General features: G+C 38.5%; 1 protein-coding gene across 1 annotated transcript in view; it reads right to left on the bottom strand.

Annotated features, from left to right (window-relative positions):
• Positions 1–19,585, bottom strand: part of Slc30a8 (solute carrier family 30 (zinc transporter), member 8) — a 40,246-nt gene extending 20,661 nt beyond the window's left edge. Inside the window, exons 1-2 of the mRNA NM_172816.4 lie at positions 19,182–19,585; positions 8,492–8,688 (exon numbers count right to left, since the gene is read on the bottom strand). Of these exons, the coding sequence (NP_766404.1) occupies positions 8,492–8,688; positions 19,182–19,252 (268 nt within the window). The 5' untranslated portion in view covers positions 19,253–19,585. The remainder of the gene's footprint in view (positions 1–8,491; positions 8,689–19,181) is intronic.
• Between the last annotated feature and the right edge of the window lie 3,721 nt (positions 19,586–23,306).

The following is a 23,306-nucleotide window of genomic DNA, read 5'->3' as shown; positions in this document are numbered from 1 at the left end:
TGTGTGTGTGTGTGTGTGTGTGTGTGTAAAAAGGTATGTTTGTGTGCAAATGTGTACAAGCTATGAAAGTAGAAATGAGACCATGTGCTGAGGGGAAAAAAAGAATTATTGAAGAAGGGGAAGAGAGAAATACAACACACGGCAAGAAAATTGAAAGGAGGATATGGAGGTAGAAGGGAATAATTGAAGAACAGGAGCAGAAATGTGAAGAGGGAACACTGGAATAAAAAAAATGTTGCAGAATATCATAATGAAACCGAATAGTTTGTAGGTGAATTTAAAAAACCCACACAGCAGTAATTGCTGAAAGGAACTATGGAGAATGCATGAAGCAGAGTGTTGTCGGTTCTGTTTCTAGCCATGGCAAGATGTGTGCAGAATGTTCTTATGGCAAGGAAACACAGGCAAAGAGAGGTCTCAACCTGGGAACAGATCGCATAGGCCCTGAGAGCAGAATACTGTCCCTGCATCTCCTGGACATGGACCCCCCTCAGATTTAAACAATTGGCATTTTCCAATAAGAAAGAGATGTGTTGGCAGTGCTGAGAAAAAAAAAACAAAAAAACAAAAAACAATTCACCTGATGATAATAGCTTTTGTGGGGTTTGAATGAGAATACCCCATGGGTTCATATAGTTAAAGGCTTGGTCCCCAGTGATGGAATTGTTTGGGAAGAACTAGGAGATGTGGCTTTGGTGGAAGAGGTGTGTCATTGGGAGTGGAGTTTGAAATTTCAAAAGTCTACCCTGTTGTGGTTGGGCCTCTTGCTGTTTGTATTTTGATGCTAACTCCACTCTCCTGGGAGGGGTTTGGGACAAGAAGTAAGCCATGTACTCAGGTGACTTCTTGTGAACCAATCCCCTAATGAATAAAGGAGCCAATCGTTGAGTGAGTAGAAGGGACTTCCAGGTTGGATCGAGGAAGAGAGAAAGCAGGAGTTAGGCCGTTTTGGACAGGGATAACGTGAGGACAAGATGTAACTACTAATGTCTCCCAGTTTCAATGGTGGCTCTGTCAGGATTCGCTGGAGGATTTAGATTTAATAAAGCTGACAAGATTAGTGTTTTAGTTGTTGTGCCTAGCGACTGAGTTACTGTCTAAACTAAGTTTGTGTTGTGTTTTCCTTCACGTAGTGGCTCATCTGGGTTCAAGAGAGAAAGGTATGGCAGCAAAGCCTGGTTTTGCCTGAGATGTATCACAAAGGTCATGGGAGTTTTGAAGCATGGGGCTGACATGACCCATCAGTAGGAACTTAGCGCACTGGGTGGAGAAGTTTTGGGAGCTCTGGGCCAGAGAGTCTCCAGGAGATAAGAATAAGACATCGAGACCTCCAGGGCTGAGAGTAGCAGGGCATAGCTCAGGAACCTGCCAGTTCATTTTTTAAGTATTTCCCACAACACTACAACATTCCCAATTATGTTTCTCTGCCTTATACTTATGTCTCAAGAAGTGAGTTCTCAACTTCTGCCCTGGCAGTACCAGCTTGCTTGCTACCACACTCTTTGCCACAGTCTTTATGAATTCAAACTCTCTGAAACTGTCAGCCCCAAGTAAACTCATTCTACAAATTGCTTTGGCCATGGTGTCTTATTGTAGCAATAGAAAAGTAACCAAGACCACCTTGTATGCCATTAATTCATATAAGGAGAATGACTTACCTATCTTATGAGTGGCATTTCATTAGACTGTATTATCTAATATGGATGTCAAACCCTTCAGTTATTGTTTAGCAAGTATTTAAAGCAAACTATAGTTTTCCAGGTCTTGTTTTAAAATTTCCCAATAGCAGGAACCACAAAAAATATCTGCGACTTGAACTGGGATGGTAGACACAAGGAGAAGTTGGATGGAGTAATGGAAGGGCCAGTGTGATGTGGTTTCAGTGCTCATATACTTATTCAGTTCTCAAAGAGTAAAATATTTTAAAACAAAAATATTTATGACCCATGTCACTGAGGTGCTGTACCTACAGAACAAAGCAAGAAAAACTCTAGTAATCAAACATGTATCACGCATTACAGCTATATCCTTCTCTTAGTAAGACAGAAATTCTCACTCTCAAATGTGTGGTTTTTCAGCCTGCTCCAGCTCTGCATCACTGCCTGGCAAAATCATCTTTCCCCATCCTTACATAACACTGAACATGGTACCCCAGATGCCTCTCCCTACCTACTCTCAATTGCTTCCAGCAATGACACACTCAGGCTTAGTTTCCTGAGTTCTCTGTGTCTTCATTTCATCTTTTCAAATAGAGATGTGTGTGTTCATATCTGCAATATAAGCCCCATTTTATGGCCTTTGCACAGTGAAGAATTTTTACAAGCCACAAAACAGTCCTAGTCTGACAGCTCCAAAGGCCCAAGAGTGGGTACACTGTGCCTGTCTCCTTCATTTCTCAGTCCTTCTACCAGGCTGCTATGCACACTGTGGCAGTCATCTCCCCCAAATGTAGCCCAATGGCCTGATTCTCTCCAACTCTAAAGACCAATTATAAAGCAAGCTCTGCAAAAAGGGCCAGGTTCCCCAGCAGATCCACCAATTACTATTCTAGCTGTGTCTTCAACAGAATCTCCTTTGTCTGAGTCATAAAAGCTTAATCTAAATTAGATTAAACAACAGGGAGGTTTCAAGTTATTGGCTCCTATAAATGAATCTGAGGATAATTGAGCCGGTGTGTCCTAAGTCTAAGGATCAAAGATGTTACTAAAGCAGGTTACTAAAGGCAGGTAAGATATAGGTGGGGCTCTGGAAGCTCTGGAGCTGCATCATTCCATATAATACTTTTAGAGGAAAGACAGTAAGTTTTTATTCAGCTTCTTTATATAAATCCCAGAGATACTTCAAGTATCAGGTACTTAGGCCAAGAGAGTAAGTCTTGTAGCTATTGTGGACAATGAAAGCAAGCTGAACAGAGGTGTTTGTCTCCTTCAAGTTGCTGTGCCTGTATCTCTGTAGGTATTTTTCCTTGCCCTGTCTCAAACATAACCATAGAGATATTTGAAGGAAGATCCTGATAATCACCAGCTCTCAGGCCACAGGCATAAATAATAAGCTGTTTGGTTTGGGTTTTGTTGTTTTTATTTATTAATTTAACTCTTTTTTAAAATTTAAATATAATTACATCACTTTCAGTTTTGTATCAAAAAGGACTTTCTCATGTCATTTACGAACCTCTTATTCTTCCTTTGAGGCCTTTTTTAGAGTCTCTGCCCTGAAGAAGGACCTTCTAGACTCTCCTAAAAGGTCTTGAGAATAATCACTTCTTGATGTGACTTCAGGGAATAGGTGGTGCTGTGGACTGGGATCTTGAGTGATGGCTAAGGCTTTGATGAGAATGGAGACTTTGGAATTTAAATAAAGAGACGAAAGCTCCTGAGACTCTAAAGCGTAGGATCATTTCCCAGAAAATGAATAATCTCTTTGAGTTAGAACTGAATAAGTATGTAAGGCTGTGGCAAGAGAAAATTATTAGTAATTTATAAGTCGGACTGACTGTGGAATACCTGAAAAAGTATTTCACAGAAAGAATTTTCTTTTCTTTTGTCTTAGATGTGCAGAACTTCTAATATATTGATCACATTTCATTTGGGAGAGCAAAGTGGGGTCTAGCATAGAAACAGCTTCTGGACCAGCCTCTTCCAGCTACTCATGCTTTTGTTGGTTTACCCTTGTGCTCAATTGCATTTCAAGCAAAGTGGAAATGCTGAAGCCTTCGAAGATGGATGTGGCCCTGATAGGAGCCATGATTACAATAATAATCAACTTGATACTGACATGGGTCAAAACTCACCAGGTTTCAGGCTGTATCCCTTCTATTCCTTTACTAATGAGATCACAGGTGACTTTAAGAGTCAAAAAAAAGAGTCAGACTAGAACTCATGAACTTGGATACACAGGAATAAGAGGGGAAGGAGGACTCCATGTGGATAGCTGCCCATGCCTATCTCACATGAGGTATTTTGAAACAAAATGGCAAATAGCAAATAATGAATATTAGGAGTAATGAACGAAGTGAAAGCTACAGATGACATAGCCTCATGCTACACAGGATGAAAAGGGGAAAGCATTCCTTGGGAGCAAACCAAGGAACTCACTTTGGCCACTTCCATTTGGTATGTTCTGAAGGCCTTTGTCAGAGCAAATAAACATGACAAAGAAATAGAAAACATTATAACAGGAAAGAAGGAGTGACATGTTCTATTTGTATCAAACATCATCTGTAGGCATATAAGTGCATGCATACATGTGCATACATGTATGTAATATGTCACCTATCTGTGGGTGCTTGTGTGTGTGCACTTTTGTGAGATGCTGGTACATTTTCAAGAGGATGTTCTAGATTGGAACTGCCTATTGCCCTCAGCAAATTGCTTTGCAACTCCATCATACTTTCAGTCTCTTTCCTCAAAAGATAGAGCACTTGTTAAAGAAATTGTGTGGTACTTACTCTCTTTATAAATTCAGAGTAAAGTGCTGTATCGGTGTTGCTTGTTTTGGATTTAATAGGTCTATGGTTTTATCTGATTTTCAAATGCTGTGAAAATCTACATATGAGAAGAGTCTGCAGCTAAGAAAAAACACATCTTATTCTGGTAGCTAAAAAATACAGTGGGAAAAGGAGCTAGGGAGAGCCTATTTTCTTCTATTTGCCTGTTTCTACTCATATCACCTTCCCTCTAGGTGGCAAACTGGAAATGAGGCCCCTAAGACATTGGTAACACCACTAAAGGTAGTGGGTAACAGACCCATTATTAAAAGTAATAGTGACCCCACATACATGTAACTTAGAGTTTTCTTTTACATATTTAGAGAAAAATGAGATAACATCGCATTCCAAAATCTTCAAGCTGAGCAATTCAAACAGAAGGCCATCATGCCCCAGCATCTGACAATAATTTTGATATTTCCCAGTAGCTGAATGATTTTAGAGAAATATATAGAAGAGGAAAATAGTACTGAAGAAGTAGAAAATTTGATTTTACCAAAGAATGAGATAAAAGGTAAAATACTTACCAAAAACTACTTTAAAAGGCCTCTAAAAGAGATGATTACAAAAAATATGGTTTATTTGTTAAAAATGAAAAAATGTTAAAACTCAGCTTTCTATATTAGCATGTGTGGTTGTGACTCAAAACTCTTAGAAAAACTCTAAAATAGAAAACTACTACTAAATTTTCAGCTATTAATAAATACTTATAATTTTCTATTAACTTACATGCCAATAAAATCATAATTCAATTGAATGATAATGGAATGAGTCTTGTGTTTTATTAGAAACACAGAAATTAATAACCATTATACTTTCCTTCTAAAGAGAGGATACAACAGATACTATGATGTTTAAATCTACATTAATTATTTTACTGCCATAGATTAGGAATGCAGATCAGTGAATATACTTAGAAACACACTTTGATACTTACAAAAGGTTAATGACAAACAAAAATATATTGAATATCAATGGAAAAAATAATTGTGTCATGATATTGTAAACTTTTTTTATATGTTTAGAAAAGGAACTTTAGTTCTTGTAGAATCCAAAATGTCTAATTTTACATTGATGTTAAAATTACGTGCAAAAACCAAAGAAAATGCATTACAAAGTATTTATTCTCTCAGTGGGTGGAGATTACCAAGTTTTTAAAAAGAATCAGCTGCTGGGCTGTGTGCGCCGGTGTGTGGTGGCATATGCCTTTAATCCCAGTACTTGGGAGGCAGAGGCAGGTAGATTTCTGAGTTCAAGGCCAGCCTAGTCTACAGAGTGAGTTCGGGGACAGCCAGTGATACACAGAGAAACCCTGTCTCAAAAAACCAACAAAAACAACAAAAAAAATCAGGATGAAAGTTTTTTATAGTTGCCTATATTTAAAACCTAAACTGCTTAAATTTAAGCTCTCAAGTCAAAACAAATGAAAAGGCAATCAATAAGCTAAAAAATATTTATGAATGCTATAGCTCAGAATTAATATCCCAACACATAAGGAGCTCCCAGAGATCAATAAAGTAATTTGCAAAATTCTCAACTAAGAAGTTACTGGGGAAAAGCCTCGAAGATATGGGCACAGGGGAAAAATTCCTGAATAGAACAGCAATGGCTTATGCTGTAAGATCAAGAATCAACAAATGGGACCTCATAAAATTGCAAAACTTCTATAAGGCAAAAGACACTGTCAATAAGACAAAAAGGCCACCAACAGATTGGGAAAGGATCTTTACCTATCCTAAATCAGATAGGGGACTAATATCCAATATATATAAAGAACTCAAGAAGGTGGACTCCAGAAAATCAAATAACCCCCATTAAAAAGTAGGGCTCAGAGCTAAACAAAGAATTCTCACCTGAGGAATACCGAATGGCTGAGAAGCATCTGAAAAAAATGTTCAACATCCTTAATCATCAGGGAAATGCAAATCAAAACAACCCTGAGATTCCACCTCACACCAGTCAGAATGGATAAGATCAAACATTCAGGTGACAGCAGATGCTGGCAAGGATATGGAGAAAGAGTAACACTCCTCCATTGTTGGTGGGATTGCAAGCTTGTACAACCACTCTGGAAATCAGTCTGGCTGTTCCTCAGAAAATTGGACATTGTACTACTGGAGGATCCCGCAATACCTCTCCTGGGCATATATCCAGAAGATGTTCCAACTGGTAAGAAGGACACATGCTCCAATATGTTCATAGCAGCCTTATTTATAATAGCCAGAAGCTAGAAAGAACCCAGATGCCCTTCAACAGAGGAATGGATACAGAAAATGTGGTACATTTACACAATGGAGTACTACTCAGCTATTAAAACGAATGAATTTATGAAACTCCTAGGCAAATGGATGGACCTGGAGGGTATCATCCTGAGTGAGGTAACTCAATCACAAAAGAACACACATGATATGCACTCACTGATAAGTGGATATTAGCCCAGAAACTTAGAACACCCAAGATACAATCTGCAAAACACATGAAACTCGAGAAGAACAAAGACCAAAGTGTGGACAATTTGCCCCTTCTTAAAATTGGGAACAAAACACCCATGGAAGGAGTTTCAGAGACAAAGTTTGGAGCTGAGATGAAAGAATGGACCATCTAGAGACTGCTGCACCTGGTGATCCATCCTGTAATCAGCCTCCAAATGCTGACACCATTGCATACGCCAGCAAGATTTTGCTGAAAGGACCCAGATATAGCTGTCTCTTGTGAGGCTATGCCGGGGCCTAGCAAACACAGAAGTGGATGCTCACAGTCAGTTATTGGACCTCAATGGAGGAGCTAGAGAAAGTACCCACGGAGCTAAAGGGGTCTCCAACCCTATAGGTGGAACAACAATATGAACTAATCAGTACCCCCAGAGCTCGTGTCTCTAGCTACATATGTAGCAGAAGATGGCCTAGTCAGTCATCATTGGGAAGAGCGGCCTCTTGGTATTGCAAACTTTATATGCCCCAGTAGAGGGGAACATCAGGACCAAGAAGTGGGAGTGGGTGGGTAGGAGAGCGGGGGTGGGGGTGGGGAAGGGTGTGGGGGACTTTCGGGATAGCACTTGAAATGTAAATTAAGAAAATACCTAATAAAAATTCAAAAAAAAGAAAGTTAATAAGAAAAAAGGAGGGGATACATCATAGGAGTAAACATGTCCAACTAATAAGTGTGTGAAAGATGCTAACTAAGAATCAGAACAATGAATACTAAAGCACTCGTATATATATATGTCATCAAAGACTTTATTTGTGTGTGTGAATGTATGTGTGTGCATGTGTGGGGTGGATGTGCTTGTGTGCATGTGCATGTGTACATGTACATGCCTGCAGAGTTCAAAGAGAGTATCAGACCCTCTACAGCTGTATTTACAAAGAGTTGGATTGAAAATCATTTTTGTGAGGAGTTTCCATACTGACAAATCATTTCAAGTGTCTGGACATAGGTTTGACAGAATGATTCAAGACATAAGAAAAATATTCTTGTCTTTCAACCAAGTGTTTCAATTATTTCCATTTTTAGAATCCCTTTCAAGGGATAATCAGAAGGGTAGGCAGATTTTTATTAAGATTGTCTTCATTGTAATATAGTGCAGAAGCAGAAAAAAAATCTCCCTAAATTCCTACCAGTAGAGGAATAGTTATATGAATTACAGTGGAGTATATTCTTTGGGCACAAAAATATTTTTAAACAGTATTTGATAGCATAGACAAGAGCATTCAATATGGTCCAAGTTATATAAAAAAAAGAAAAATAACCCCTGAGCTATGCACAGAAGATACACTGTAGGAAATTATCTATGGTGTAATTAGAGGTTTTAATTTAAATGTGACATAATAATAGATTTTGTTTTCCCTCTATTTTCCAACTTGACCACTATGTGCCTACTGTCATTCATGCATGCAGAAAACACTAAAAACTTCTTTGAAAGAACATCTTAGTTGTCCCTCCCATCTCGATGCAGGGTTTCGTTAGTTTGCAGAGTCATCGAGCGTTTTCCTGGGCAGTACTCACCCACCACCTCTGCCACCATAAAGATGAAGCATATTGCTGAAGCAGCACAGAGTCTCCACTTGGCATGCGCTTGCTTGCTCGACCTGTTCCCTGTGGCCTTGGCGCTGTTGTGGCAGTGATAGATGCCTCCTGCCTCTGGATGCTCTGGCCTGTCTCCAGGACACTGATCTTTATTCACAGGCTTCTGTCGAAGTTCTCTGTTGAGGATGATTTTGACAGGAGCAAGAAGAAGTGAACATGGTTACAAACACGCACCTTCCTGGCAGCCCTACCCACTCTCAATGTCATAGGACATTTGCAAACTAGCAAAGGAGTTGTAATTCAGAGCTTTCTTTACATTTCCTTCTGAACTCACAACTGCTTACAAGCATTGCCTTTGTTGAGCTAAGGAAAAAAAAATAGAGATTCTTAAGGACAAGTCTTTCTTAATTGCTCCTTTATTAAAAGGTTCTGAATATTGTGCTCAGAACCCACCACCATCACTATCATGGTAGATTGTAAGGTATGACAAATAGACATCAGTAGGTCACAATGCTTGTTCAGGCTGAGTTCGTGGAGACCCTCAGACACCTGATCATGCATTTGCACCATTTGCAGACAGCCTCCACCAATTACTCACTGTTATGATAAAAGCTGGATTCCACTTGTGTGTCCTCAAATAGTAACTATCACTTCTGTTCCAACACAAAACTTAATTTGGGCATTTCCATAAGATCATAGTTGGTCAGGCTATTAATAAAAGGTAACCCAACTGCATAGTTTCTTGACTGAGATAAGTAAGATTCAGAGAGGTAATGTGATTTTCTGAGGTCAAAAAAGTCAGAAAATGACAATGCAAAACCCAGTGTTTCCTACCATGGCACAGACTAGTTGATATCTCAATGAGTGTACCTAAAAATCAATTGTTGCTGGTCCAGATGACACTGATTCTGAATCTTGAACTAATAGGATGTTTTTTAACTCCATAAATTATTTGAAAACACTAGTGAGGTTCTCGGAATTAAGAACTTTACATTTCTAGCTCTGAAAGTTAAGTTTTACATTAGCTTCTATTTGAAGGTTATCTCATTTGGATTATCACCATCTGGAATTAAAAGCCTGAATGTTTTGGCTTAGCTGATAAGTATTAGGATCACTCTAATTACTGTCATATTTGATATTCTGAAAAATAATAAATGTGCATATCATTATAGGAAACTTAGTATAACAAAAAACACAAAGTAGAGAAAAATCACTGGTAATTATACTTCCAAAATACAATTATTGATATTTTATTGGATAGTGTTGCAACATATTAAATATGCATTTTTATACAATGAGAGTCCATTGGTTAGCTTGTTTTGAGTTATATATAGAAAAAAAATTCTGTTGAAAAGGTAGCGCATGAGAATTGTTGGTTATACTACTGCAGACACCTAAAAGCACCTAGGCTTCAAGCACTATTTGGACAGAGCTATGCTTTATCCCAAAACTGATTTTGCTCCTATCTTGGAGTGGTTGTCAGGGTATATAAGGCTATCTTTGTGGGTTTTTATATTCAGGTGGAGGAGTTCATCTGCCATGGTTTGAAGCTGAAAGCCTCCCCTCACACCCTTCACCCTGAGCCAATGTTTCACTTCTTGATCTCCGTTTTCCATAACTGTTTTAAATGGTGTAAAATGTGGGATTTGGCTGCAGAAATGAGTTCTAGGATCAGTCCGTGAATTTTATACCTCCTCTTGATTTTGTGCTATTTCTTTGTGCTTCCTGGAAAAGCTAAGATAGGAGAGCCCCAGGCTCATGCTTCCATCACAATGGACGTACTTTGTCTTGTCATGGTAGACTGTCATCTCCTGAACCATGACCAGAGCTAAATCTTTTGTCCTTGAGCTTGCTTTTGGTCACAAGCAACGAGAATACTAATGTAATAATCGCTCTCAAAATTGACCCAAGAGTCTGGAAGCAAACTATTTTTATCAAATGAGACCCATCCACTATAACTGAAGACTGTTTGTGTAAAGCTCCTTACATTTAGGCCTAAACTCAGCCATGCTGCTTCCTAGAGCTTAGAACAAAGTCTACCCCCATTAACTTTGTGCAATTTGGGCACTGTTTCTGTACTATAGTTTACAGAAGAAGATGTTTCCTTTCTTGTTAACTTACACAATTTTAATACTTATATCTTAAGTATCTTTTCAAGAAAACATTCCTAATCCAAGATTCATTGGTTTATACCTATGTTTTCTTTAAGAAGATATTTAACTATATCATCTTGGCATCTTCCTTAATGCTATAACTCATGTTAGTAAAGTTCTTTAATATGATGTCAGAAATATATACATATTAACTTTTTTTTACACAACTATTTAATTGTCCCAAAAACATATGTTGAAAACACCTTGTTGAAATACAATTGGCCCATTCAGTTGGTATGTATTATTATATGTATGTATGTATATGTATATTAGTATGTATATGCTGGTAGCCTATGTCGTGAATTTAAGTATATAATTACTCTTTTCATTTTTTGAATCTTTGAGAGTTTCATACATGCACATAATGAATTTCAGGGGCTTTTTACCCTATAATTTTCCTCTCTTTTTCCTCTCTCTCTACTACTGAAAGCCTTCTTGTCACTCTGTCTTAGTAAGGATTTCCATCGCTATGAAGAGACACCATGACCAAGGCACAACTCTTATACAGGAAAACATTTAATTGGGGCTGGCTTACAGTTTCAAAGGTTCAGTCCATTATCATAATAGCAGGAAGCATGGCAGCATACAGGCAGACATGATGCTGGAGAAGCTGAGAGTTCTGTATCTTGATCTGAAGGCATCCAGGAAAAGACTGGATTCCACAGGCAGCCAGGAGGCTCTTAGTCAACATTGGGAGGAGACTGAGCATAGAGACATCAAAGCCCACTCCCACAGTGGCACATCTCCTCCAACAAGGCCACATTTAGTCTAAGGCCACAACAACTTAGGACAAGCATATTCAAACCACCACACACGACTACTTTTATGTCTTCTTTGTGTGTGTGAATTACCTGGATGAACAGATAAATACACTCTAGTGTAATAGTGGTGTGATTATTATGGGGATGACCAAGTGCTTTCTAATTGGGTTTGTGTTAATTTTTAATAGCAGGGTATGTGACACCTTGTGAAGTTGGCACCAGGGACTAGGGTATTGCAATAGTGGACTTGACCTTTTCCCTTTATGGCAGAATGTGGACTTTGGATTAGGAAAGCAGTTGAGTACTTTAAGTGGGGCTTAATAGGCCATGCTAGTAGAATCGTGGAAGACAGTGGTATTGAGTGATTTGAACTCTGGGGGGTCTGGCTTAAGAGGTTTTAGAGAAGAGTATTACTGTGTGGCCTAGTCAAAGTCTTATGATATGTTGGTGAAGAATACTTTTTGTCCTTGTCTGAAAAGTCTGCCTGAAGCTAAAATGAAGAGTTATGGATTAACAGCATTGGTGGAAGAACTTTCCAGAAAGCGTAGCACTGATAGTGTTGCTTTATTAGTTGCTTGATTATTAGTGGCCGGTCTTACGCATATCTATAATGAAAAGGAGCAAGCTGAGCAAGGAAAAATGCAAAATGTACAGTTTGAGAAAAGGGACACTGGGAATGGTAAACAGATTAAAGAAAAGCCTGGTGCTACATGGAATCAAAGGAGTAGTGACCTCAGAGCAAAGCCCCAATTAAGCTTCCATTTTGTGAAAAGGACTTAAGGAAAGGTTCAGGGTAGGCATAGTGGCACACACCTTTAATCCTAGCACTTAGGAGGCAGAGGCAAGTGGATCTCTGAGTTCAAGGCCAGCCTAGTCTACAGAGGAAGTTCAGGCAGTGATGGAAACCATTGAAAACAGAAAGCTGGTGAAAATGTATTCAAATGAGTGTTCCAGGGCCAGCAAGCAGCAGAACTTGCCAACTTCTCCCTCCACTTGTTTATGGCTGTAGATCAAGGATAAAAGAAAGGGGTTATGACATCTAAGGCAAACCATTGCGGTCAGATATATGGCAGGTGTGTCACTGTGTGGAGGACTAAAGAGGCCATTGCTTAAAGCCGTGAAGGTGAAGTCAGAACTGCCTTGAAGACTTCAAGGTGTTAAAGATAGCAGCATCATGGGATGGCTTCTGAGGAAAGCTGCTAACAGAGAGTGGAACCATCTTGAGAGAAAGCAGTATGCTGCAGTCAACAAGGCTGAAAGGAGTTAGGGATCTGAAGACCTCATTGACATCAGACATAGAGATACAGAATTTGGAGTTTGTCAGCTGCTTTCCAGTCTTGCTTTGGTCCAGTCTTTCCCACTATGCTCCCTTTCCTACCTTCAGGAATGGTAGTGTATCTCCTATGCTATGGTGTGTTGGAAGTGTGTGGTATGCTTTTGGATATTGATCTTACAGGGGGCTACAGCTAAGAAGTTTATCATGAGTCTCAGAAGAGATTTTGAACTTTAGGCATTTCAACAATGTTGAGACTGTTATAGGCGATAATAAGGATTTTTGAAGTTATGATTAGAATCCTATGGGTTAAGGGAATGGGATATGGTATTTTAAGGGAAAACGGCCCCCATAGGCACTATTTGGAAGGATTAGGACAAGTGGCATTTTGGGAGTAGGTATCAGCTTATTGGAGAAACTGTGTCACAGGGGGAGGACTTCGCAGTATCTCCCTCTCTCTGCTGCTTGCCAACCCAGACATAGAACTCTCAGCAACCTCTCCAGAATCATGTCTGCCTGTATGCCACCATGCTTCCCACCATGACAATAGTAGACTAAACCTCTGAACTGTAAGTCAACCCCAATTAAATGCTTTCCTCCATAAGAGTTGCTATGGTTATTGCACCTCTTGACAGCAATCAAAATCCTAAGTAAGAAGTCCCTTCTGTTACTATGTAAGTTGTGAGGTCTATTTGTTAATTTCTCTTAAAAGGTTTAATTTCTCTTAATAAGTATTATGGTGAGCACATTAAATTTTCATGTCAATTTTAAAATTTAGCAATATTAATTCTTCCACAATGTTGGAAACATTCTTAGTGAATTCTTTAATTCCTACAATGTTCTGTAAATTATAATATAAAATTGAACATTTTTATTTATTTAATGAATTACTTTTTTGTAATTTCTAATTTATGAGTATGGGTGTTTTGCCTGCATATATGGTCTGTGTACTGCATGCGATGTTGTGTTGGCAAAAGACAAAAGAAGGCATTAGATCCCCTGGGGACTGCAGTTGTAGGTGTTGGTGAACCTCCATGTGAGTGTTAGGAATCAAACCTGGGTCTTCTGAAAGAGCAACCAATGCCCTTAGCCAGTAAGCTATAGCTTTACCCCCTATTTGATGAATTCATATGCTTTGTTTGCATGCCCTTGTAAGTAAATGAGTTTTCTTAACTTTATTTTCAGGTCTTATTTTATTTTATTTTGCTATTCCTATGTAAAAATACAATTACATTTATATCTATCATTTATTACCACTTTACTGAACTTACTAAATCTTACATTTCTCAGAGTATGTTTTGACATTTTTATATTTAAAATATGTTATTGTTTGGAAATATAGCTTTCATTTTCCCTTTCTATTCTGATGTCTCTCATTTTGTTTTCTCACATGGAAGTCCTGGCTGGAATGCACAGTATCTTCTAATATTTATTAGAAGCAACGGGCCTGGACATAGTTATGTTCTACACATTCTGAAATACTTTCATACTTTCTTCTTAATTATAACATTCCATGTTATGGATTTAAGGAGATTCTCTTCAGGGCTGAGAGATGGCTGTGCAGGAGGTGAGTGCTTAGTGCTTTTTGTAGAAAAGCTGGCTTTCAGCTCTAAGCACATGGGGGCTCACACCCATCTACAAAGTCAGGCAGCTAACAACAACCTGTCATTTCAGAAGAGTCCAGTACCCTCCTCTGGCCTCACCAGTTTTTTGAGATGAAGTCTCTCTATGTAGTCCTGGGTGTCTCAGAACTCACTATGTAGATTAGGCCAGCCTCAAACTTATAGAGATCCACATACCTCTGCCTCCCAAGTACCGCAGCATAAACATGCATCACCTCACCGAGCTGCTTGTCTCTTCTTATATTCACTAAGTATAATGGAACTGCAAATTAATTTTCACCAAATTTTTGAGATTTGGGGTCATTAAAGACATTTATAAATTTTTCTTTCCTTCTGGTAATACTATTATGCATGAACTAATGAATTTATCATGCGTCACAGTTCTCTAATGCTCTGCTCATTTTCTTTAACTTTTAAATTATTATTATTATTATTTTATAATCATACACATATGTTTATGTAATTATACAAATATCTTATTGATTATTTTAATTTGAGTTATATTTAATTATTTTAATTATTACTTTATTATTTTATTAATGATAACTTTCTTTATATTCAAGACCACTGAAGTTTTGTTCTGTCTGCTGATTTCAATAGCAGAGGTCTGTTATTAGGCCTTTCTGATGGGTTTTTTCTTTTTCTTTTTTTTTTTAATTTTACTTATTATGCCTTTCTACCTTAGAATTTACAATTTGATCTTATGGTCTCTATTTCCTTGTTGGTATTCACTATTTTGAGATAGTCATCAAGTCTTTCATTAGTGTTTTAAACATAATTACGTTTTTGTTCTCTTGATAAATTATAGTAGCTGCTATCAAAACATTTAAACTGTAAGTCCAACATTTAGACACTTTTAAAGCTGTCCTATAACTGGAATTTTATTTTTTTATTTTTTTTACTATTTGTGTATTTTTTTTCTGTTTCTTTGTGTCTTTTGATTTTGAGGAAAATGAACATCTTTCTGTATTGTCGTGATACTAGATAGTGATTCTTTGTGATTTTCTTTCTTTTCATTTCTTATTTGGTAACTTGGATTACCCAGTTCAGTGGAGTGCATTCCCCTGGTTTTCCACGCCTGTGAGTGCCCCGTGCTCCTTGAGAGGGCTCATCTCTGGGTGTCTTTACCTCTCTGTACCCTCCACGGATGGTGGTCATTTTAGTTGCACATGCTTTGTCTCTTTCCATGGCTGTACTCTCAAGCCTATGCTGGATATTCTGCCTCTACTAATAACTCACTCAGAGTGTGGGATGTCTAGCTGCCTTCCAATTGCTTGACTGTTTTCAACAATGCTCTAAGATAAAAATTACTCCACGGTTTACGTGGTTCAATCAGATTTAGAGCTTCTGTTAGGCTGCTTGAACTGCAAGAAAGCATCATAGCATGGATGACTTAACAGAAACGTATCTTTGCACAGGTCTGGAGTTTAGAACTTCATGGCCAGTGTGCTAATAAATTTCTGCAAATTCTTACTTGCTCACTGATGGCAGCCCTTTGATATCCTCACATGGCTTTTATCACTGAGCACATAAAGAGAGAGAAAATGGATTCTCTGGCTTATCATATGTAACAGACATTCCTGTAATCACATTTAAACTTGGTTACACCCTTAGGATTCGTATTGTTGTTAATAAGCCCACACTGGGTCTTCAGGTGTCAGCATGTGAATTCCTCGAGTGGGGAACACAAAGGAAGCCTCTCTTCAGGATTGCTGTTGATGCCAGTCTGTGGTTAGCCGCAACCCAGAAGGATTTTTACGTGTGTGTGCGTGTGTGTGTGTGTGTGTGTGTGTGTTGTTTTAATCTTGGACTATTGCTGCTCTTCATTCTCTTGTTTATTTCTGTCACGAAGCCTCAAGCCTACTCCTCCTTTCTCAACAGAAAAACAAGAACTCTGCTGTTCTCAGCAGCAGCTCTGCTTGGAAATACCCAGTCTCCCCATCCTCTCACATCTTACTGAGATGCACTGGCTTCTGAGAACATGTTGTTTTTCATTTCTGCATGTGCCCTTAGGACAACTCCAGAGACAATAAAAAAACATAAACTTTGCCAGGGTGCCTGCAAACAGAAGGGCCTGTATTGGATCGTTGGAAACTATATTTAAAAACCCAGATGTGAGGTGTGTGCTTGTAATCCCAGCACTGGATAAGCAGAGACAAATGGACCTCTTAGACTAACTGACCAGCCAGCCTCACCTACTTAACAAGATCCAGGCTGGTGAAAACGGTGGGAAGCACTTGAGGATTGTCTTTCACATGCACACACATCAAGAGAGAGAGAGACAGAGACAGAGAGAGACAGACACAGAGACACAAACAGAGAGATAGCGACAGAGACAGACAGAGAGGCATAGAGACAGTGATAGAGTAACAGAGAGAGATACATAGATAGATTGTTGAAAAGATTCTAGCAGCTTATCTCTACCCTCTATCCTTATTCTTGTTTCCACAGCCCTTCTTTAACAATGGAACAATTCTGGAGGAAGAATTGCAGAGGAAGGAGAGGGTATTTCCCAGTGACAATGGCACTAACAAGGCTTCCCTTTGTCCCGTGGTGAAATGTGTACAAAGGTGACACCCAGTAATATCTGTCATGTTAAAATCCAGACCTTGAGGCTTATTATTACTTGCTAAAATAGTAACAGTGATCCTGCTGTGGGCTTTAGCTATGTGATGGTCATAAGCTTCCAGTCTTGTTTTTTTAGGTCCTGAATTATCATGTCAAAACTCTCAGGCTGGTGCAAATGTAGAGAGGGCAAACAAAGACTCTAGTCAAAGTCAGGAAAAGACCCCAGGCATGTACGTGTGAATACAGGCATTTTGAGCTTTCTAGTCTAGAAACCAGAAAAAAAAAAACAACTTCCTAAGCAAACCAGAACAAAGGCCATATGCCTCAGATTTTCCTCATAGAATTATGTGCTGTAAACCACCCACTGTGGGAGTAGTTCATTGTAAAACCGCAGCTATAGGAAACAATCCCTCTGTGGAATTAGATGACAAGGTTGCTTTCAAGAGTAAGTATCTTTACAATGTATAACAATTTAAACAAGAAGCTCGTGATGGGTCAAAGGAAGCAGCCCAGGAGAAGAAAATTATTATTAAGAGGTAAAGCTCTGAAATGAAAGAAAATATACAAGTAAGGAGACTGGAAGAGATGGGGGAGGATAAGAGATCTGCAAGATACAGATTTTCTCAGGAGCAATTAGATTAGGTTTTGAGGTCACACGTGTGTGGATGAAGGCAAGGGGAAGCTACTACACAGACCCACTAGGAGCACAGATCCTCTCAACTTTCAACTTAGCCCTCTGGCCTTACAAGGTTGGGTCCTCTCTTTGGCATTCATTTTCTTCTGTGGCAAATGCAAAGATCGGGATTTTAAAAATCTGTTCAAGATTTCACTTTTGTGTTTGAAAAGAAAACACTGAATGCTTTCAAGGCTCCCCTATGCACCATGTCTTGAGACTCATACCTTAGTCACCCTACGAGACGAACAAGACCATTTTGATAAACTAGTGGCTGTTCATCAGAATCCTAAAAATCTATTTTAACAGTAATTATTGTTATTTCAATAATATGACAGTACTTCTAAGACTAACAGCATGTTGTCCAGGCTTCATATAAGGCTTTGTTTTCGGTATTTATGAGGTCAATAACCGACACTTCAAATTTTCTAAGAAAATAATTCTTTCAATGTGTGATAATAGATGTCCTTCTTGTATATTATTCATTTGTTTAAAAATATATACTCTTTAGGGAAAGTCCTCTTTACTATATTTGATGTGATCAAATACAACATCATTGTTTTTAGATTATGAATTTGATTCTACAAAATAAATGAAAATATTGCACACATTATTAATAAGTACAAATTCTCTTAAAATTTCCTCTGCATGAATTCATTTTATGTTTTCATTTACCGACTTGACTCCCACTAGGAGTGATCTTCTCACATACACCAATTCCCTAGCTATATACTCTTCCACTCAGCTACATCGCTACCTCCCATTTCCTTACTTTCTATATAGATTTCCCTTAACTTTATTATGATCCTATTTTGTTTTCTTCAGTCCTTATTCTATGATTTCTGGAAATTTTGCACTTGTACTCAGACCCAGGAAAACATTAGTTTCTCTTAATGTCTTCCTTTAAAATAATCATTAAATGTCTCAAGCATTATTCTGTATCTATCCTGTAGTCACTTCTTTTTATATGCAATTTATATTAGCATCTTAATTTAAATGAACAGATATTTAGAGCTAGAAATATTTTCTTTTCCAATATATATGCAGGACATAAGATAGGTGTGTTCAGTCAATAACTGTTTAAAAATGAAAATCAAAGACTTATATTACACATGACACTGTGAAAGCATTAAGAAAAATCCAAAACCATGGAAAACATTAAATTCAGCTACATTTATTGTAGGCACACCTACTGATATAAAGTAATCCATTCATCTTGAAATGGATATAACTCTGATTATGAGCCATCATTGGAAAGTGTTATTTTTTCCTAAATATTTGACATTTTAGTCTCTAACTTAAAAATGAGAAAATTGAAAAAAACGCAACAGTAAACAGATTATTCTTATCTGTTTTCTTTAGTGAAAAAAACCATAGAAGAAAAATTACTTTAATGAATGTTTCTTTTTTGACTTATAACATTTAATGAATCAAAACAACTATGCAGTCTACTGTATGTCTCAGGATGAGTCACACAAATCAGTCCACCTCTTTTGAGATGCTCAAAATAATTCTAATTTTCAAAGCAGACCTGTATCATTCTAAAGTACTAATATTTGTTATCTTCCTGAGTACTGAAGCCACAGAAAATGCCAATGTAGACGTAAGTATCTTCTTACCTGTCTAGAGGGAAGGCGTACATCTTGGTGGCTTGATCATTCACAAGATAAGTTCTCTCAAGAAACTCCATGGTAGTTGGGACAGGAGCTGATACTGTTGTTTCTGATGTTTGATGCGCTGTCCAGTTTTGGAAGTAAAGAAGCACTGATATTATTATATTCACACAACTTCCTAAGAAATTAGAAAAATTCTTCCAGTACTTGAGTTAATGAGGCCTCCTATATCAGTGTTGTGGGTAAATCTGTGAAAATTAACAGTCTCCTTGGAAAATCACCTAGACTCATTCTATCACTCACAGAAACTGCTTTTCTGGGAGACTCAAAGGTACAATTGTAATAAGTGTGTGTGTGTGTGTGTGTGTGTGTGTGTGTGTGTGTGTGTGCGCGCGCGCGTGCGCGCACATGAGCATATGTGTGATCTCTCTGTGCTTTCTAAGGAGTGGAGTTGCTCTGATAATGCTGATGTAAGACATTTACCTTCAGAGCACACCTGAGTGAGCTGCAAATAGCCACCCTCTGTCTTCCTCTACACTAGCCTCATTTTGTTTTCCTGTTCCATTTTGTTTCTACAAGCATTTCTCCTGGGATATAGTTCAGAGATGACCTCTAAGCAGCTGTGAGGATTTTAATGACCCCTCTTCTAGGACTATTTGGGGATTTCATTCCTAAAGTGGGGAACAAAGGTTATCACTCACTGAAATCTATGATCTAAGCATATTCTAGATATGGCATCTTTTAAAGCCCTTGGCAAACTCTTTGCTAGGTAAATAACTACCCTCTGAGTGAACTTCATCTACCTTGGCTGGACGGCCTTCAGCAGAATGTGGATGACCTAGCCCAGATAACACCATCAAGAATATCAATCCCAGTTAATACGGAATGGGGTCTTCTGGGTTGCTCACAAAAGAATTTCAAGTCACAAAATTCCAAGGATTGACACATCACTTCATTGCAAGCTACCTTCCTTTCCACAGATGAAAAGGAACCTGGAAAAACAATAGTCATTTGAATATAGACCAAAGATCTATAAAGGTGGAGGAGATTGTGAGGCAGAGCAGGGAAGGATAAGCCCACCATCAAGGAACCGGTACTGCCATCTTCCTCTGCATTTCCTCTGGAGAGAATTCAGAGAGGTTTACCTCCAGAATAACCCCTCAGCCTGGTGTCTCTGGAGTATGCAATTTTGTCAAGCAGAGGTCACTCTCCATGCCTGATAGGATCAATGTTACCCTCTATAAGGAGGATGGGGTGTCAATGGCACTGGGATGGGCTGAGAGATAGAAGCAACCCTTGTCTGAGGTCTTTTATCACATCAGTGGGGAGCCATACATCCAGCACACCACAAGACTTCAAATACTCTCATTTGTAATATAAATGCTAAGGGGTCTGCATAGAACAGTATTGTCTGACTATTAACTTTACTGTGTCAGTGAAGAAGTCAATGAAATAGCTCTAGGGAGGCAATCTGTCCTTGTTGAAGAAGCCATGGATCTCAGAAGCTAATGTCAGCAGAATAAAAATCAAAGCATTTCCTTCTCACATATCCTAAGTTACCTGAGTAAAATATCAAGTTACTCTATAGAGACAAATTAGACAAAAGCAGAAAACAACTCCTAATCCATCTGTGTGACACAGGACCATACTCTGTTGCATGGATCATTTGTGAACAGTTGCTAGCACAGACTGGAGAAATCGAATCTAGAAGGTCAAATGATAGAAAACAAGGAAGCTACTACAAATGAAGCTGAAACGCAGTAAGGATGAGAAGGGAGAAAGGACGGAGGACACTAACGTACAGAAAGGGGATGCAGGCTGTGGGAAAATGCAGCAACAGAAGAGAGCAGCGTGCAGGCTTGAGACTGTACTGCAAGCTTCATCCTTAGTCTAGACATGGACATACAGGCAGAACTGTGAGTCTAGAGTACAGAGGTCATATACTACCTTGTAATGTGGGTTCCCTATGGGTAAGGAGAGAGGCAGTGGATAGTGAATAGTGTTAGCATAGGACAAGGTGAAGCAGAGATGAGAAAATGGAAAGGACAATCAAAACCAAAAAAGGATAAGAAAATATGGATTTATTCTATTTAATTATAAATTTACCTAAGTGAAATTACCCTGGTCATAGGCTCTGTACTGAAATTTCATGTGTTGGGATCTGATTAAATATGCAGAGCTATAAAATATGTATGGACATAGATACTACATTTAAAATTTAAAATTTAATGTCTATATTTATACCATTTTCATCAAGTATTTATGAATTTCTAAGTGTTATTCTTGAAGATAATTATCATACACCAAAGTATCTCCTGTGAAGAGCATAAGAGCAGAGATTATAGCAAATAAAACTCCCATGTTAGAAACTGAAATAGGTTTTGTGACTATAAATTTAGGTGCAGATAAGTTATGATTAAGAGATGACTTTATATGAGGCTAAGATGACCCAGTGGCCAAGAGTCCTTGCTTTACAAGCAAGAGACTGAAGTCAAAGCTAGGCATGGTTATACTCCAGACACCCTAGCATTGGAGGGCAGAGACAGGTGGATCATGGGAGCTCTCTGTTCAGCTAGCCTACCTTCAATGTGAGCATAAGATTCAGTGACTACCGTAGAGGGAGATAAAAGAAAACACATTATGTCTCCTGCCAGCCTCTGCATGGGTTAGTATATGTGCACATGTCTGCACACATACATGCATATACACTATGTATATATACACAGAAAGAATATTAAAAGCTTTTAAATGTCTTATGTTAAATAGTTAAAATATTTAGATGTTCAACTCTCCTTTGTAAATTCATTTTCATTGCACTATTATCTTCCTCCCCAAAAAATTTAGTCAGCAGAATGCTTATGAAAAGTTTTGTAGCCTCTCTTGGCTAATGTGGGTCACTTTGGCATGAACTGTCTATCAAGGGTAAGTAGCTTTAATTAGACACTACAGGAGCCATAAGGTATAAATTAAAAAAGCAACTCAGATCAGAAATGCCCTCTTGTTGACAGTTGGTTTTGGTGGACATTCAGCTGTTCATCTCAGTTTCCTAGGCAACCAGCTTCCCAATCATCTTGAATTACAGGTTGTCCTCTCTGCCCACTCTCCATCATAACCTTACAGCAGCTGAAGGAGCAAAATGCAATTTATAGCAGTTACCTCTGAGAATAAATATTCTGTCAGCCACAGAATACCACTGACATAGCAGCTTCAGCTTCCTGGCTTTGGCTGATTCCAGCATCAGTTTTTTTTTTTTTTCCATTTTTTATTAGGTATTTAACTCATTTACATTTCCAATGCTATACCAAAAGTCCCCCATATCCACCCACCCCCACTCCCCTGCCCACCCACTCCCCCTTTTTGGCCCTGGTATTCCCCTGTACTGGGGCATATAAAGTTTGCAAATCCAATGGGCCTCTCTTTCCAGTGATGGCCGACTAGGCCATCTTTTGATATATATGCAGCTAGAGTCAAGAGCTCCGGGGTACTGGTTAGCTCATAATGTTGTTCCACCTATAGGGTTGCAGATCCCTTTAGCTCCTTGGCTACTTTCTCTAGCTCCTCCATTGGGAGCCCTGTGATCCATCCATTAGCTGACTGTGAGCATCCACTTCTGTGTTTGCTGGGCCCCGGCATAGTCTCACAAGAGACAGCTACATCTGCGCCAGCATCAGTTTCTTAATAGGATTTTATAAGCAGTAGCTAATCCTTGTACAGAAATCATTCATACAAGGTTTTTTAATGTTTTATTTTCTGGGGTAGAGTGGCGTGTGTGTTGTAACCCATACACAGAAGTCAGAAAACAACCATTAGAATTAACCTTTCCCCTCCATCATCTGGGTCCCAGGGATCACATTCAGATTGTCAGTCTTGGTAGCACACAGCTTTATGTGCTAAACCATTACACTGGCCCCAAGACCAACATCTTACACATTGTTTTATTTTTTCATTTACAGAAAATATTTTTTTCTATGAGACACTACCAGGACTTTACCAAGACACAAAAAGACCAAGTTCTTACAATTCACATTTCCTCAAATAAATTTATATTTAAAAAATATTTGTTGATGCTGTTGTTTGTGTGTAACTGTCCCCTAAAACAAGGTACAAGAACAAGCTTGTCCTTAGATCTCA

This window comes from Mus musculus, chromosome 15 (assembly GCF_000001635.26).
Source record: "Mus musculus strain C57BL/6J chromosome 15, GRCm38.p6 C57BL/6J".
Taxonomy (NCBI): Eukaryota; Metazoa; Chordata; class Mammalia; order Rodentia; family Muridae; genus Mus; species Mus musculus.
Note: the sequence above shows the minus strand (reverse complement) of the source record. Positions and strands in the feature narration are given on the sequence as shown.